This window comes from Histoplasma capsulatum, genomic scaffold (genome assembly GCF_000149585.1).
Source record: "Histoplasma capsulatum NAm1 scaffold_12 genomic scaffold, whole genome shotgun sequence".
NCBI classification, from domain to species: domain Eukaryota; kingdom Fungi; phylum Ascomycota; class Eurotiomycetes; order Onygenales; family Ajellomycetaceae; genus Histoplasma; species Histoplasma mississippiense.
In genome coordinates this window covers 786081-801618 of record NW_001813971.1, presented here as the reverse complement: position 1 = coordinate 801618, position 15538 = coordinate 786081, and the positions used below count along the sequence as shown (strand labels likewise).

The window sequence follows — 15538 nt, the reverse complement described above, 5'->3', positions numbered from 1 at the left end:
CTCAGGGTGTGGACATCATAGAATGCAGGGTTGATTTGTGTGGGAGAAGCGCCCATGCTAACCAGACAGTACTATCTACTCCACTCACAACTTGGTCCCCATCGCCAATATCAACAAACATCCTCTTTTATGACATGACAATATTGTCCTACTGACTATTGTCCAACTGCATTCGGCCAAAATAACCCTAACATTAACCACAGACTTGACCAGGATAAGGAAATCGAGGTCTCAGGTCTCTTGAAGTGATCCTCGGATTTAAGTGCCCATCCACCTTACTAGGCACTTCTTATAACTACTAGTGAAGGCTTGTTCGGGATACGGCACTGGCACGGCTTTGGCTAAGTTCTGTCATTTCGAACTACAACGAATAACCCAGCCGGCCATGACAGAAACTAACCTACAAAAATATTGAGTGATGAAGGGTTACAATGAGAGAATTTTTCACTTTGAATTCTAATTATCAGACGTTTATTTTTATCGCTCACTAGAATTCCACGTGACCCCTCCTATTTAAGCAGTGCTGAGCCCGCTAGATATCTTTTGATAGATTATTATATTGTGTGGACTATATGAAGTTGAGACAAAATAAGGTAAAACTTTATGTGTGATGATCAATATAACTCAATCGCTTATTTCAAACCCCCCCCGTCGCCTTTCGCGTTTGGAATGATAGGCTCGGAAAGATATGCATCGCAAAGTATTTGATACAGCGATTTCATAGAGGTCCACCCCTGCAATATTAAGGCGCAGACTAGTACAGCATTGAGATATAAATAGAGATCGACAACCAAACGAAGCTGCCGATTGGAACTAGATCCCCTTTTGAAACAGTAAGCATCCGCAGAGTGAGCAGTCGCATGGGGACGATCTGTCATATGCCTCTGCTCGCAGCTATTTTAACAAGTTTCGAATTGACGACGCCACGCCTTGGATTAACGGCTCTGTGATCTTGATAGGTTCCGCCTATGTCTCCGCATAAACAAGGTTGGAAGAATGACGAATAGGTATTTTGAGATGATGATTGATGAGTAGGGATTTACCGGCACTATCGTATTTTCTCCTGTTTTGCCGCCCCATAAATTGACTGTTCTCCTCAATATGAAATCTTATAAAGACTCTCTTCGTCCCAGACGGTTGAATACCCGAGGAAACAACACCACCTACGCGGTCTTCTCCTCCAGGTTGAAACGCACTTATTTTCCCTATAGAAATTGTGAACTGGATTGAGCCAGAATGTCGCCCCTGTTGCGAACGATATGCGCAATTCTCTGCATCCTCATAGCAGTCCCTCTCACCTTCGCTTGTCCAACCAAGGCTGGAGTTAGCAAGCAAGTCATAAAAGACCACATACGCCATCGCTTCATATGGTCCTGGACAGAAAGGGCCTCAAAGACGCCATTAGAACGGGCGCCAATTCCTTCCAGATTGACATGGCGGCTTACAAAGAGGGGGTGGTGGGCCGACCACGACATAAGAGGCCGGTCATGGGGCGACTCCTTGGAAGGACATGTTCAAAGCTGTCGCCAAGGAGAGTAAGAACATCGCATTCGTCTGGCTGGAACCTCAAAACGCCCAACATGTGCTCCGGCGCAAACCTGCAACAAGGACGTTTTGGATCCCAGCAAATGCAAGCCCAAGGACAAATGCTCCATGAATTCATTGCAGGAATTGGCGCAGAAGATCCTGAATCCGGCCGGCGTGCGCATTCTCTACGGATTCTTTGGTGCAGGCGCGACGGATTCTGCTGGTTTCAACTATATTCAAGGAAACCTGAAGGCTGGCGAGGCAGTATGCCTGAGCGGCGAGGTGGAAGATGTCTTGAATGTCTATAAAAAGAAAGGGCGGGGAGTAAAACCTCAGCAAAGGGTTATGGATTATGGGTACACTAAACTTGAGACTGGGTTTGGAAATTGCAAAGAGAAGGGATACAATACCTGCGCTGGGTTGAGAAACGGCGCGAAAGCTCGGGACAAGGGTGACGTTAGGAGAGTGTTTGGCTGGACGAGCCGGGTTGGTGACGGCAAGCGTGTGGGACAGCTGTTGGACAAAGCGTATGTTGATGGTATTATATACGGCTTCGCGGTAACGAGATATTATGATCATGAAGATAGCAGGGCGGCTGCCAGAGACATCACTCAGCGTGTCCAAAAGAGTGACGACCGATATATGGCCACTGGTGCTGACAAGCCCTGGTGATGGCGATTTCTGGTGGTAATTTGGCTATATTATTGTTTACCATTGCTCTATTTTGTACTTTTTTTTTTTTCAAGCGAGACATGTCTTCCCCCTGAGTTGTCAAATTCTCTATTAATTTAGTACCGCTTTGCTTGTATCCTATTGCAGTTGCTTTGAAGGCATGATTTCAACCCAATTCTTATCAAACTCAAAATTTGCTCTTGAATAGTAATAAATGATTCATGGTAGCATGGCCTGTTACCATATGGCAGCTTAGCACCCTATTTTGAGTAGGCTAAGCACTGTGGAGTAAGTAAGTATCTGCGGGGATATTTTATATTAGAATTTTCGCCTTCACCAACATTCGAAGTAACTTGTAATTAGCAAGGACAGTATTGGCTCTCTAGAAAGAAAACCAGACTAGACTACCTTCGCCACATGGGATATGAATATAAACAACCGAAATCATCAGCTCGTGGCGTCGTTAATGTCTTCGGAGAAAATCATAAACAAACAGAACCTAAGAGTTTCGCTTCATTTTCTCTAAGAAACAAACATAATTTGATTCATAGAGACATGAAGTTCAACCTTATCCCTTAACCGTAATATTCTGATCCCATTTTTATTGCCAGTGGTAGCCGCCGACGTAGCTGGAGAAATTTTGGGATTGCTGCCATCCTCATTCTCCATATGCCCGCAAGACAATCCGGCCAATAACATCCTTCGTATCCTTCTCACATTTTTCCAGCTCCTCCCTTGCAACTCTCTCCTCGTGTTGAATATCTTGCTGCTGCACTTTAACCCACTGCCTATGTCTCTCACAGCGTTTCTTGATACAAACTCCGCGAGCGATCCTATCAACAGTCATATCGTCCCTATCCGCATCTTGCATCTCAATGTCCCCAAAGCCATCAGGTTCCGGATCAGCAGTTTTGAGGGCCCCAGAGTGAAGGGCTTCCTTTCCTTCTTCTGACAATCTCCACTCGTCGAACTCGTCATCAGACCATGCCAGGCGACGGTCATACCCGCAGATATCCTTCCATGAGGATGCGCTGGTTTTTGGGTCCGTCTGGCGAATGTGCTCAAGGATTGTTTTTGCACGTTGGCGAATCAGAGTAAGGAAGGTGTCCCGATCTTGGAGCATTTCGAGCTGGCCGCGGAGCTCTCTTCGTTTTTGCCGGAGATTGTCGATATGTTGGCGTTCGTTGGCGGTGAATTGGATCTGATGAGCATCGAGATCAAAGTCAATTTGATCAACATCCTGAGACACTGTGTTGGTTCTGAATTTAGACGATGAGTCTTCCAAAGGAATGCTAGAGGATGGTGTTAGTTTTTCGGTCACGGAAGGAGGTAGGATGTTGTCGCCCAGTTCACGAAACTCTTGAGCAGATGCCACCCCTGTGACCACAGCCTTGAGGTCATTCTTAGAAAGGATCCCGCCTCTACTACCAAGGTCTTCAGTGTGCCCATTTTCCGTCTCAGCTTCGTCCTCAACGTCCTCCTCATCCTCCTCATCCTCATCACGTGGATTTGATACACCAGGGTCCGGCTGAACTCCATCTGGTTCTGTATCATCACGATGAACTCCCTTTTGGCGGCGTTTTCCAACTACTACTGATGATCCTCGCGAACGACTGTCAGTAGCTGACGTGTTTGCAGCAGGCGAAGCCCCAGCCGCTGATCCTTGTTTTGAGAGAGAAGCTTTTTGGCGCATAAACTCTCGACCGTGTTCGTCACTACAGTATTTGCTGGGAACCATCCCCCCTGAAATTCTGGCTGGTCGTCTGCAACCTGGGAGACGACACATTCGTTTCCAAGTCGTATGGATTCCTTTTTTTGCTTCACATGCAGGGCCTGTGGATGTCAGCCAGTGCGTTACAAATTGAACAAAGCCGACTTAACAACCAAGTAAGGGACAAGCCCTGTTGAAGTACTCACAAATATATTTATCAATCAGATCGGCATCTGTTTGATTGATCTTGACACATTTCCCATGAAACCAATCCTCGCATCCGCCATCACACCCAATCATCCAAGTGTGATTGTCAGGTTTACGACAAATACAAAACAGCTCCGTTGAATCTTCATCCTCGTAAACGTCATCCCCATCCACATCTTGCTGGGATTCGGGAGCTTTTATCGCCTTTTTAGTTTCCGGCACTGGAGAACCGGCAACGGACAACGAACTCTGCTTTCGATTTTTTACAGGAGCCTTGCTTGCACGCGAGGATATCGGTGTTGCTGATCGTCGAAGTGGCGAAGCAGCACCATCAACGCTTTCGGTATCATTCAGTTTGCGCTTTTTAATGGCAGGCTTTCTAGTAGGATTTCCCTTTTTCGTAGATGACACAGCTCTTTTCTTCGTACTCGAACCCGGGCTAGAGTCCAGGGGTTTGGCGGATGTCACTGGGGACGAGCGTTCTGTGGAGGAAGCACGGGACATAGATTCACATTTAAGGTCTGTTATTTTCCTGGGTGTCCATGGCTCCTTCGTTAGCACCGGGATATCAGCTGCTGAACCGTTAGGGATAGATTCTAGGTTCAGACTGGGAGGCTCAATTTTGATCTCGGATTTCAAGTCGAGGTTTCTTGAGGCGGAATGGTCGACTGAAATATCGTAAAGGTCACGCCAAAACGCATCTGGTATCGATACACCACCGTCAGAGGAGACATCGGCAGAGTCAAGACATCGGATTTTATGATGAATATTTTTGGCTCGATCCCAACCGAAGTAACCGGCGCTATACCACCCAATAATCCCGACAATCGTATCTTTATCTACAATGATATTGGCAGGAACCATATTATTATTAGTGAAAGATAGGTTCTGATTCGAATCGGAGTCAGGACCGAAAAGGATGTCGTATTCAGCCTGTTGCAGCCGGTGTTCCTCCTTGGGCCTGTTTCCCTTGACAACGTAAGACGGACTGCTACGACCATCATTGACGCTATTAATTCGTTGTATTATATTTCGTGCTTGTTTCTTGAAGTTTTCCTTTTGTTTTCTGGTGAGGTAGGGCCACGCAACTTCCAACGAAACCCCAGGGATGCGGGACTGAACAAGCACATCGCGACCGTTAAGTTTAGTTCTAAGATATATCTCTGGTAACTGTATATCTGGAAGAATCTTCTCTGCTATCTTAATAGCATAAATTTCGTTTTCATCGGCGACGCTATAGTCCCCAGTTGGCTCCGTAGAATTGTGGTCACTTTTCACTATCACGCTCCCCAATGCAAAAGTGTCTCTCTTACCAGCTGCTAGAGTGTTGATACGCGTTTTCTCATCACACCTGGCTAGAACTGCTTCCCAGTAGCGAAGTGACTCATCGTCATTAGAGTTGCAGTGAATTGGGTCCGGTTCGAAATCGTTGGAGCTAGGACGGTAGCGGCCATAGTGAGGATGTCGAGCTAGAAACCGGTCGGATGGGGGTAACTTTTCTGCGTTCGTCTCATAAGGATTAACATCCAGGTCTGTAAGCATGGTTGCAGCCTCACTTGGGAGGAGTCCCATGTCACCAGCGTCCCTAATATAGGATGCTGATATTGCAAGCTGAGTCCTCTCTGCGCACGAGATGGACGCGACTGAGAAATTTTTTGAGGAAAGAAAGTGGGATTATGGGGAGGGTTCAGGTTTGCCTAACGGAATTCGTTTATCTTGTAAAGAAAGCAAACGTGGAACATGGTGGATGCTTTTCTAGGGCGTGTATGGCCTAATGTTATGCCGCGTGCATCTCTGCGAAGGTTGGTGGTTCGAGAAAAGTTCGACGCAACAAGCAGCTCTAAAACGCGCCTAAGTTCCGGTGTCAATCGAATGCCGAAGACGCCTTGACTAAAAAGATTGGTAATCCTGGATTCAGAAACCCTGAGCTGCGTTGGACGCTGAGAAAGTCCGTGTGGATTGTACGCTGAGAGTTGGTTTGCCGGAGGACGATGGATTCAGATTGCTCGTACAGTGGCTGCAGGAGGGATGCGAGCTTGCTTGGGTTCGCCAAGTGAGTAACCGCCACCGCCGGCTAGCAGTAATGCGTCGCGACGAGGAGGCCAACTTGCCCACTGGGAGGCGGACAAAAATGAGGTTGAACTGGGGAAAAACTGGCAGAGTCTCTGGAGCTGTGTTCGGCGAGCAGGATGGGGATGGGGTGCGGAGGTTGGTCCGACCGTCGCTTCACTTTAATCATGAACCTTGGCGAGGTCCGGCGCGGTTCGAACAACGACTACTGCGTACTCACACGCCACACGAACACGACGGGAGGCAAAGATGAAAGTGCCGAGTGGGAAATACATGATGAGTCCAAGTGCCCATGAGGTCGGCAGAATCTGCATGGCGAGATGCGCCGTTCTCTCACTGCGCCTGCGCCCACTGGCCGCCGCAGATCCCCCATCCGCCAGACCAGTCAAAGTGGACATTCAGAATTGAAGGTTTCAAGGTACTTCAGTGTAGCTGGCTAGCAGGGGTCTTATCAAGTATGTGCCTTTTGGGGTAACTTCGAGCTATTGACCAGACGAACAAGTCTGATCGGGGCTTCAGAAGAAGACGAACAGTAGAAGCATATTATCCAGCGGCATCATGTTATTGTCCTCTACCATGAACGACCAGTATTGCTAGATCCATCGCACCGCTTGAAGGGCAATTCTATATTTGCTTTTTACTCCTACTTTGTTTGTTGCGTCCCATCCAGCCTTTCCCCGCCTCGACGCTGGTTCCGAAAATCAACCTTTCAACCTAATGAAAGCTCACTACATCACATCCTTCGGGAATCCCAGCTGCCATGTCTAAACCCGCGAAGGAGCCCTCGCGTTCTACAGCTCCTCTAGCAGTCCGTGCCTCCAATCCGCCCGTGCGGTATAAGTTTATCGACGCATCTACAAACAACCCTGAGAGTTTGGCTAGTGTCAAACGTCATGTCATGCTAGAATATGCGCGTCAGAAAAAATGGCAACAGCAACAACGCCTTGACACTGATGTTGAAGACGATGCGGATATAGACACCAGTGGGGAAACTAAGACACAGCGTGGAAAACGACATGTAACGCGTGCCAGAGAACGAACACAAATCCCAAGTGACCGGAAAGGCAAAAAGCGTCTTGGACCTGCGAATACCCTCAGCGATGGTGAAGGACATCGTCTGGTGGTAGATCGGGATTTTCAGCTGGCGCATCGGCTACTGCCCTCGCTAGACCCTGACCCTGGTAAATACGGGGAATATCAAGGCTTGGAGAACGCTGATGACACTGGACTCGGCCTTGATGCTGATTATTATGAAAACTGGGAAATACCTTCTTCATTGGGACCATTCGCAGGCCCAGGACCTTCGGGACTGCCACCTTTTTGGTATGGGCCTTTGGGTGAAGAGTATCAGTCTGAGGCAAATTATCCCGGATTTCAAAGCAATAGCGGATCATCTGAGTCGTGTGGTTTGTCCACATGGTCCTCCTCTACCTATTCATCACCCAGGTGGCTGTCACCCGCTCCGCAGACACACCTAAGTGCGGCGCGAACTGACCCCTTTGATAGTTTACCAATTTCGCTTGACGAAGAAGGGAAGATTCTGTTCGATTTCTATGCTAATGTTATGCCATCATGTTCATACGGGTTCCATACAAGATCGCCAAATGCTCATAATTGGTATTTGCAAGTGTTCATACCAGAAGCTATGAAAGGAGATATTACTTTCCAAAATACCATCCTCGTGCATGCCGCAAATACGCAAGCGTGGGTAAAAGGCCTGTCAGAAACGCGTGCGGCTCTTACCCACCGTGGACGTGGAATAGAGATGTTGCGAAAACATTTCGAGAAGCATCCTGCAGATATTTCGGATGCCGCCATCTCTGCAACCCTCAGCTGCGCTGCAGTGGAAGATTTTGACCCTCGTCCAGAGCGCAAACCAATTAGCTGGATCCATATGCGTGCCGCAATGCAGATGATCCGTGCCAGAGGAGGACCAGCCGTATTTCAACAGAATCAAAGAATGGCCATGTTAATCAACTGGCAGGATTATATTCTCGCAGGTTACGAAACCAAGGGACCATCATTTTTTTATGTACATATCCCTGCGTACGTCCAGAACCGGGACCCCTCGGATCAAACGTTAAGTATTGGAGACCAATCGTTTACTCCCCTTGACGAAATTCATACTCAATGTGAAGAATTCCTTTCCTTCCTCCACCGCTGCGAGCGGCTCTCTCTCACCCAAAAATCTGTCTTCAACCCTCTAATTCCCAGCCGGTATTCGGCCTTTCAACCAGACACCCTGTTGTTCCGAATCCTCTCCTCTCCTCCCGGAATTCGCTACTCGATCCCTGGTGAGAGAAAACAGATAATATCCCGCCTTGCAGCGTTGATGACAATCAATGTTGCCTTGTGGGACTACCGCAATCTGCCTCACAAAGTCGAAACCTTCCTGAATGGACTACAAACCAAACTTCTAACAAGCGAAGTCGATGTCAGCAGCTCTGTGGAAGCCCTCCTGCAAATCCTACTCGCATGCGACGACTCTTTTGGCTTAGTTAGTGATGACTCTGAGCCCTTAGGTCTGCCCCTGCGAAAGTCTGCAACGCCCGCGGCTGCACCTGTACCCTCTGAACGCCCCTGGTTTGTTGGGAGAATGCTTAAAATTGCGAAGCGGTTGGGGAGGTCGTCTTGGGAGCGGCTGAATGACTCGCTCCTATCCTTCCTCACGCTGACGGCGGAAACGCCAAAGCTGCCGTCGTGGGAAAATGAATTGAGACATGAGATTCTCACGGCCCCTTTGACGAGCTATATTATGCCCCTATTGCAGTGATTTACGAAGTTCTGAGTTTTCATCTATTACATCACGAATCATTTTAGATAAAAGGACTTGTAATAATGGTGCGGATTTGAATTTGACGGATGACGTATTTGCTTTTATGGTATTTTTACTACATTTCCCTGTAGATATATTCTGGCGGAAATTTTCTTCCCCCTTTATCTCACACAAACACACATACAAATATATATATATATCTACATGCTACTTATGACCTGGGTAGACATTGGAGCTGAGAAATAATGAGAAATCCATATCATATTATATTATCATTCTGACTTTTTTTTCATTTTATGCCTAGTGAATACCTATTTATATTGTTTTCTTTACTATGTCCCTCGATCAGCTAAGGTGCACTTTACTATCGTTACATTAAAAGTCTTTTTCGTGAATGCCAGTCCCATGACTTAATTCCGCTCGATGGATATAGTGGACTCAAAACCAGCGACATTTTAATCAAGCTTCTCACCATCTGTCGCTTTTTCAGCATCTTCCCGGGTAATTTATGGTTGGTGCATTTTGTCTTGTTGGAGAAAGGATGGAGTTAATTCGTTCAAGAGGTCGGTGGTGTAGATGTCCATTCACTTAAAGCTGTGGTCCTCTGAACAGCCATCAGATGACATGGAAGATATCCGAATAATAGCAGACAACCCGTCCCTTGCTAGCGAAAGTGACGTCCAAAAACAGTGGCTAGTATTTAAATCTATCAACTGTGCTAATTTGATACTCCTGCAATCAATCATGGTTTTAGCCACGCCCTCGTGTATCGCGAGATTTGGCGCCTTATCCTCGTCAGCCATCGTGCTCGGCCTCGGGGCTACATTTATTCAAAACAGAGCATCCAGTACGGAGTTCCTGATATACATAGAGGTTCTGTCGGCTCTGACCGTCGTGGGATCGATGGTACCGCCGTACCCAAACTTCGCGTATGATTTGGTTTGGACACTGGCGTGGAGTTTGGCCGCTGTCTTCGCATTGGTAATTCAAGTGCGTTGTCCCGTCTTCCGGCTCCTCCATGACCTCGCAGCAGTGAAGTGAACAATGAATGGCTCAGTGGTATTCAAATCTTCTAGATCTTCGAATCAGATTGTTATGGCTTCCGACCTGATGGAAAGATCGGCTGCGCCAGTTACAAAACTTCCACGGCATTTGTCTTTATATGCATGCTTGCATGGCTGACAAGCGTCCTTTTTGTAAGTGAGCGTGGGCCATTTCCTCGGTCCTTAAACACCTCCTCGCTTGTGTGTATTTCATGTGAAGGAGGCAGGTGACTGAGAACATTCTTGCAGGGAGGCATCCGTATTGTTGATGCTAAATTCGATATCCGCTCCCTCAAAAATCGCCTGTAAGTCCCTATGCATAATTATCTGAGTCGAATGGCTGGGGAGGGAACTGAAGAAAGGGTCCCACAGGCTCAACGTTGAGGCACGGAGTCAAGAACAAGAAGTAAAAGGAGAATATCGAGAAGAAAGGAAAAAGGAAGGATTGCATGAAACGGTGGAAAAGGTGCCTTCAGGCGAAAAGCGAAAGAAGACGAAGAAAGTGAGGTGAGTTTCGTTGACAAACCGAAGGGATGTCATAACGCCCAGCTAATTGTTGATAAAGGGGTTTTGGAAACTCTCACATTGCCTCGCACTTTGTCTGCTCTTGCATTATTGGAGTCGTGCTCTTGACCGTGGGGCTCCTGGTCTTGTAGGTCCTGGTACTTCCAGAGATGAGGTTCTCCTGCATTATTTGCTTCCCAGCGTGGGTACTTGGAACAAACTGACTCATTCTACAGATTCATATGGGGCGTTCCAGCATTTGGAAGATATCTCATATATAGAACCCCGATTCCTGACTATAACGTCACCCTGACAAATCCAACCAACGATAACATATCCTTTAAGATATCTACCAATATTCGAGTCCCGGATAGCTTGAAAATTTCTGTCGATCCAATGCATGCAGATTTCTTCATCCAAGACAGAATGTCTTTTACAATTCCAGTTGTGACAGTCGATCTCCCCAAAATGTCGTTTCGCTCGAATGAGCGAATCGAGATTGAAAACGAAACGTTGAAATTGGGGAATATGAATGAATTTGCAAGGCTGGCCGAACAAGTCGCGTATCAGCCGGCTTTCAGGATGGTGGGTCGAGCACGTGCAAAAATATGCATTCCTCCGATCCAAGCAATCTGGGTAGATATCAATGGGACTGTTGAATTGCCAGGTTAGATCGCCCTCCTTGGGATTGTTCGATTTTTCTCTTTCACGAGCTCTGATTTTCTTTATTTTTTTCTTCTTCGTCTTCTTATTATTCTTCTCCCCCTTCTCGGGTAACTACTCACAGTGAGAAAGCGTTTGGCAACTTTGTCCAAATTGATATACGAGACGTCGGATTACAATTTCCTGACGCTGAAGGCTACAATGTCGTAGCCAGAATAGTCATGGTCAACCCGACCCCAATTTACTTAACTCTGGTAGGTATTTCCAATAATATCCACTTATCATTCATGCTTGGTGGCCATGTACTGACATCCAGGAAAACCCCCCAAAACAGGGTGATATAACTGTTCGGATATTGGTTGGCAATATCCAGGTAGGGAGGGTTATCGTGGCCCTCAATGAAATCGTACCTGGCAACAATACCCTTCTCGTCAAGGGAAACCTAGATTCTGGGACCATCCAAAAGAATATCATCGCTATATTAAAAACGGAGCTACCATATTTGAAGCAGGGATTGTTAATGGCGTCTGCGGTAGTCGAATCAATGGTGTCTCAGGGGCAGCGTCTGAGCTATTGGGAAAACTCGTTTCAATCAATCAAGATGTCCGCCACAACACCTGTGAAGCCTCTTTTTAGCAGTGTCATTGGCAACCATTTTGAATCATCAGAGCCAGCACCCGTGGAGTTGCCAGACACTGGCGGGGTTGGCGGGGATATAATCGCAAGCCTCGCGGATAAGGTTCTCAAGACCATGAATAATGGCCTCTCTGTGGGCGAGCATCTCAATTTGTGGAATGGAAGGGGAGAGCTTCCCAACCAGTTGTGAGTTTTTCTCATCGCAGTGTCCATCTGAATAGACCTTTTCTAGATAGACATCGAGACCAACAAAATACAAGTCTTAGTCACAATCGACAACACAGTGGAATGACTCCTCGCTGGATCGAACTCCAACGAACTGGCCAAGGAATGAAGAAAATTATTCAAATCTGGCTGCGCTAAAATAGCGCTGCTCTTTAAGCGAGCCAGCAGCCATCTGATTTGCTATCGATTTGCTTCTGACAGGACCGAGGTCTTCCTCCTCAAGTTCCCAACAGCCATGATGGCAACCTTGCGCCATATCGCGCAACAGCCTGCTGCGTACAGGTCCGACGTGGCTCAACCGCTGGGGCAATTTCGTCAAAAATAGATCGAAGCTAATCGCGGGGCTTCTGTCTGCTCGCGCCGGATCTTGGCGGTGGGATTTGGGTTCAGCCCGGTTGTTTCCAGGAGGCTCAAGGAAACGTTCGGTTCTTCCAGGGGCTGTCGCTGGTGGGAACTTGTTCAACGTCCGTCCCCGTATGCTCCAAGCCACTGAGGTCTCGAACAATCTAGCTTGGCTGTGGATAATAACGAAGACTGTGTGCTTGAAGGCAACCCGTCGCAAACAATGATCTAATACTGCTGTTCAGCGTCCTTCAGTCCGTGCCTGCGATACCTGGGGCTTTTGGATTTCTCTCGCGAGTCGTGACGCGGGAAGAAGTCAGAAAAGAAAAGGGAACATCCTATACGTGGCAGAGCCAGCTCATGGATACGATTGTTCACCAATTCCCGCCATCAAGCCGGTCAGCAAACGCCGTGTTAATTGGCGGAGAGCGAGAGCCACCGAGCGATGTCTCAGCCTCGCTTCAACCACTGGAGGGAACAGAGGTGGAGGAGCAAACTCTGTCCTCTCGTCAACAACATCCTTGCATGAGGAGATGTGGGCCGATTGCTGGTCGCACAACAATTGCTGTCGGATGCATTCGAGATTATTATTTTCCACGGACAACAAGAATTGAGTACCGATGGGTTGATGGCAGCAGCAAAACTCCATGGAGCTGGCACATTATCAGAGACTCAGGATGTTCTCTCTCTTTTCCAATGTCTACTGCAAACTTCGGCTATTTCCATCTTGACTCATTGATCTGGACGACTGGATTCTGGGCCTCTTTTGGTGAAGGAACATTCGCCAAATTGCATGATGCTGGGGAAGGTGGGTTTCTCGACCCAGTCCTGGAACGCCGCGAAGCTTTGACAAGCAACTAGACCTGTTCCTGAACGCCTCTCAGGCACACTTACACTAGTGTCATATTTCGGAGGGATCCCCCGTCGACGCTTGTATGTCCGATAAGGTTTGGCATCTTGATCATGGACGATTGGTTTCCTATCGTTCCTCATGGTTCAGAATGGTGTATAAAAACAGCCATTTCTCGCGGGTCAAAAAGATGTCGTTGTTGCTATGTTGATGTTTCCCCTTCCGGTCCTTCTCTCCTGTTTCTTTCGTCACTCGTTTATGAAGTGACACTGCCAATCGTTTGATGATCCATGATCATATCCTATATACTTGATATTTCTAATTTAATTTAATTTCCCAACCTGACCATCTTGGTCTCCACCATTGGTCACAATGAAGGTTGCGTTTGGCTCTGCGTTGCTGTCGGCTTTTGCCTTGCAGCGCGCTTCCGCTTCTGTATGCTTGCTCTACAATCTCTAAATGTGGTTCCTGCCATTAACTTGAAATTGTATAGTTCAACTTCCCCGGGTTTCCCGGGTTTCCAGGTTTCCCCGGTTTCCCCGGCTTCCCCGGCTTCCCAGGTTTCCCAGACCCTTCTCCTAGCGATCACCCAGGTTATCCCGTCGAGCCAACACCCACAGATTATCCTGTTGAGCCTTCACCGACAGATTATCCCGTCGAGCCTACACCGACAGATTACCCTGTGAGCGCTGAGCCTACAACCACAGATTATCCTGTCGAGCCAACACCCACAGATTATCCTGTTGAGTCTACACCCACAGATTACCCTGTGAGCGCTGAGCCTACACCCACAGATTATCCTGTCGAGCCAACACCCACGGATTATCCTGTTGAGTCTACACCCACAGATTACCCTGTCGAGCCTACACCCACAGATTACCCTGTGAGCCCTGAGCCTACACCCACAGATTATCCTGTCGAGCCAACACCCACGGATTATCCTGTTGAGTCTATTACCCACAGATTACCCTGTCGAGCCTACACCCACAGATTACCCTGTCGAGCCTACACCCACAGATTATCCTGTCGAATCTACACCCACAGATTACCCTGTGAGCGCTGAGCCTACACCCACAGATTACCCTGTGAGCCCTGAGCCTACACCCACAGATTATCCTGTCGAGCCAACACCCACGGATTATCCTGTTGAGTCTACACCCACAGATTACCCTGTCGAGCCTACACCCACAGATTACCCTGTGAGCCCTGAGCCTACACCCACAGATTATCCTGTCGAGCCAACACCCACGGATTATCCTGTTGAGTCTACACCCACAGATTACCCTGTCGAGCCAACACCAACAGATTACCCTGTGAGCCCTGAGCCTACACCCACAGATTACCCTGTGAGCCCTGAGCCTACACCAACAGATTACCCTGTGAGCCCTGAGCCTACACCCACAGATTATCCTGTCGAGCCAACACCCACGGATTATCCTGTTGAGTCTACACCCACAGATTACCCTGTCGAACCAACACCAACAGATTACCCTGTGAGCCCTGAGCCTACACCCACAGATTACCCTGTGAGCCCTGAGCCTACACCCACAGATTATCCTGTCGAGCCAACACCCACGGATTATCCTGTTGAGTCTACACCCACAGATTACCCTGTCGAGCCTACACCCACAGATTACCCTGTCGAGCCTACACCCACAGATTATCCTGTCGAATCTTCACCCACAGATTACCCTGTGAGCCCTGAGCCTACTCCGACAGATTACCCTGTGAGCCCTGAGCCTACACCAACAGATTATCCCGTCGAGCCTACATCCAAGGATTATACTGTCTCCCCTGCTCCTACCGATGCTACGGACTATCCTGTGAGCCCCGCTCCTACTGATGCTACGGACTATCCTGTGACCCCTGAGCCTACACCCACTGATTATCCTGTCTCCCCTGCTCCTACTGATGCTACGGATTATCCTGTGAGCCCCGCTCCTACTGATGCTACGGATTATCCTGTGAGCCCCGCTCCTACTGATGCTACGGATTATCCTGTGAGCCCCGCTCCTACTGACGCTACGGATTATCCTGTCTCCCCTGCTCCTACCGATGCTACGGATTATCCTGTGAGCCCCGAGCCTACACCCACTGATTATCCTGTCTCCCCTGCTCCTACTGATGCTACGGATTATCCTGTCTCCCCTGCTCCTACCGATGCTACGGATTATCCTGTGAGCCCCGAGCCTACACCCACTGATTATCCTGTCTCCCCTGCTCCTACTGATGCTACGGATTATCCTGTCTCCCCTGCTCCTACCGATGCCACGTCCAATTGCCTGTGAGCCCTGCTCCTACCGATGCCTACC

The 15538-nt window shown here is 48.2% G+C and overlaps 5 protein-coding genes across 5 annotated transcripts; 4 read left to right on the top strand and 1 right to left on the bottom strand.

Annotated features, from left to right (window-relative positions):
* Positions 1–1510: 1510 nt before the first annotated feature.
* HCAG_08787 (predicted protein) lies at positions 1511–2199 on the top strand (the record flags this gene model as incomplete). Its single annotated transcript, XM_001536415.1, has 2 exons — positions 1511–1535; positions 1733–2199. The coding sequence occupies 2 exons, from the start codon at positions 1511–1513 to the stop codon at positions 2197–2199; spliced, it is 492 nt and encodes a 163-aa protein (XP_001536465.1).
* Positions 2200–2857: 658 nt separating this feature from the next.
* On the bottom strand, positions 2858–5689 carry HCAG_08786 (predicted protein; the record flags this gene model as incomplete). Its single annotated transcript, XM_001536414.1, has 2 exons — positions 2858–4017; positions 4117–5689. The coding sequence occupies 2 exons, from the start codon at positions 5687–5689 to the stop codon at positions 2858–2860; spliced, it is 2733 nt and encodes a 910-aa protein (XP_001536464.1).
* Positions 5690–6947: 1258 nt separating this feature from the next.
* Positions 6948–8960, top strand: HCAG_08785 (predicted protein; the record flags this gene model as incomplete). The annotated part of the gene is made up of 1 exon (XM_001536413.1): positions 6948–8960. One exon carries the CDS (start codon positions 6948–6950, stop codon positions 8958–8960), a length of 2013 nt encoding a protein of 670 aa, XP_001536463.1.
* A 337-nt stretch (positions 8961–9297) lies between these two features.
* On the top strand, positions 9298–13237 carry HCAG_08784 (predicted protein; the record flags this gene model as incomplete). The annotated part of the gene is made up of 11 exons (XM_001536412.1): positions 9298–9317; positions 9718–9892; positions 10256–10311; positions 10379–10513; positions 10572–10658; positions 10747–11177; positions 11384–11427; positions 11508–11995; positions 12236–12316; positions 12360–12570; positions 12632–13237. The coding sequence occupies 11 exons, from the start codon at positions 9298–9300 to the stop codon at positions 13235–13237; spliced, it is 2334 nt and encodes a 777-aa protein (XP_001536462.1).
* Positions 13238–13598: 361 nt separating this feature from the next.
* HCAG_08783 (viral protein TPX) lies at positions 13599–15514 on the top strand (the record flags this gene model as incomplete). Its single annotated transcript, XM_001536411.1, has 3 exons — positions 13599–13661; positions 13720–14109; positions 14204–15514. The coding sequence occupies 3 exons, from the start codon at positions 13599–13601 to the stop codon at positions 15512–15514; spliced, it is 1764 nt and encodes a 587-aa protein (XP_001536461.1).
* Between the last annotated feature and the right edge of the window lie 24 nt (positions 15515–15538).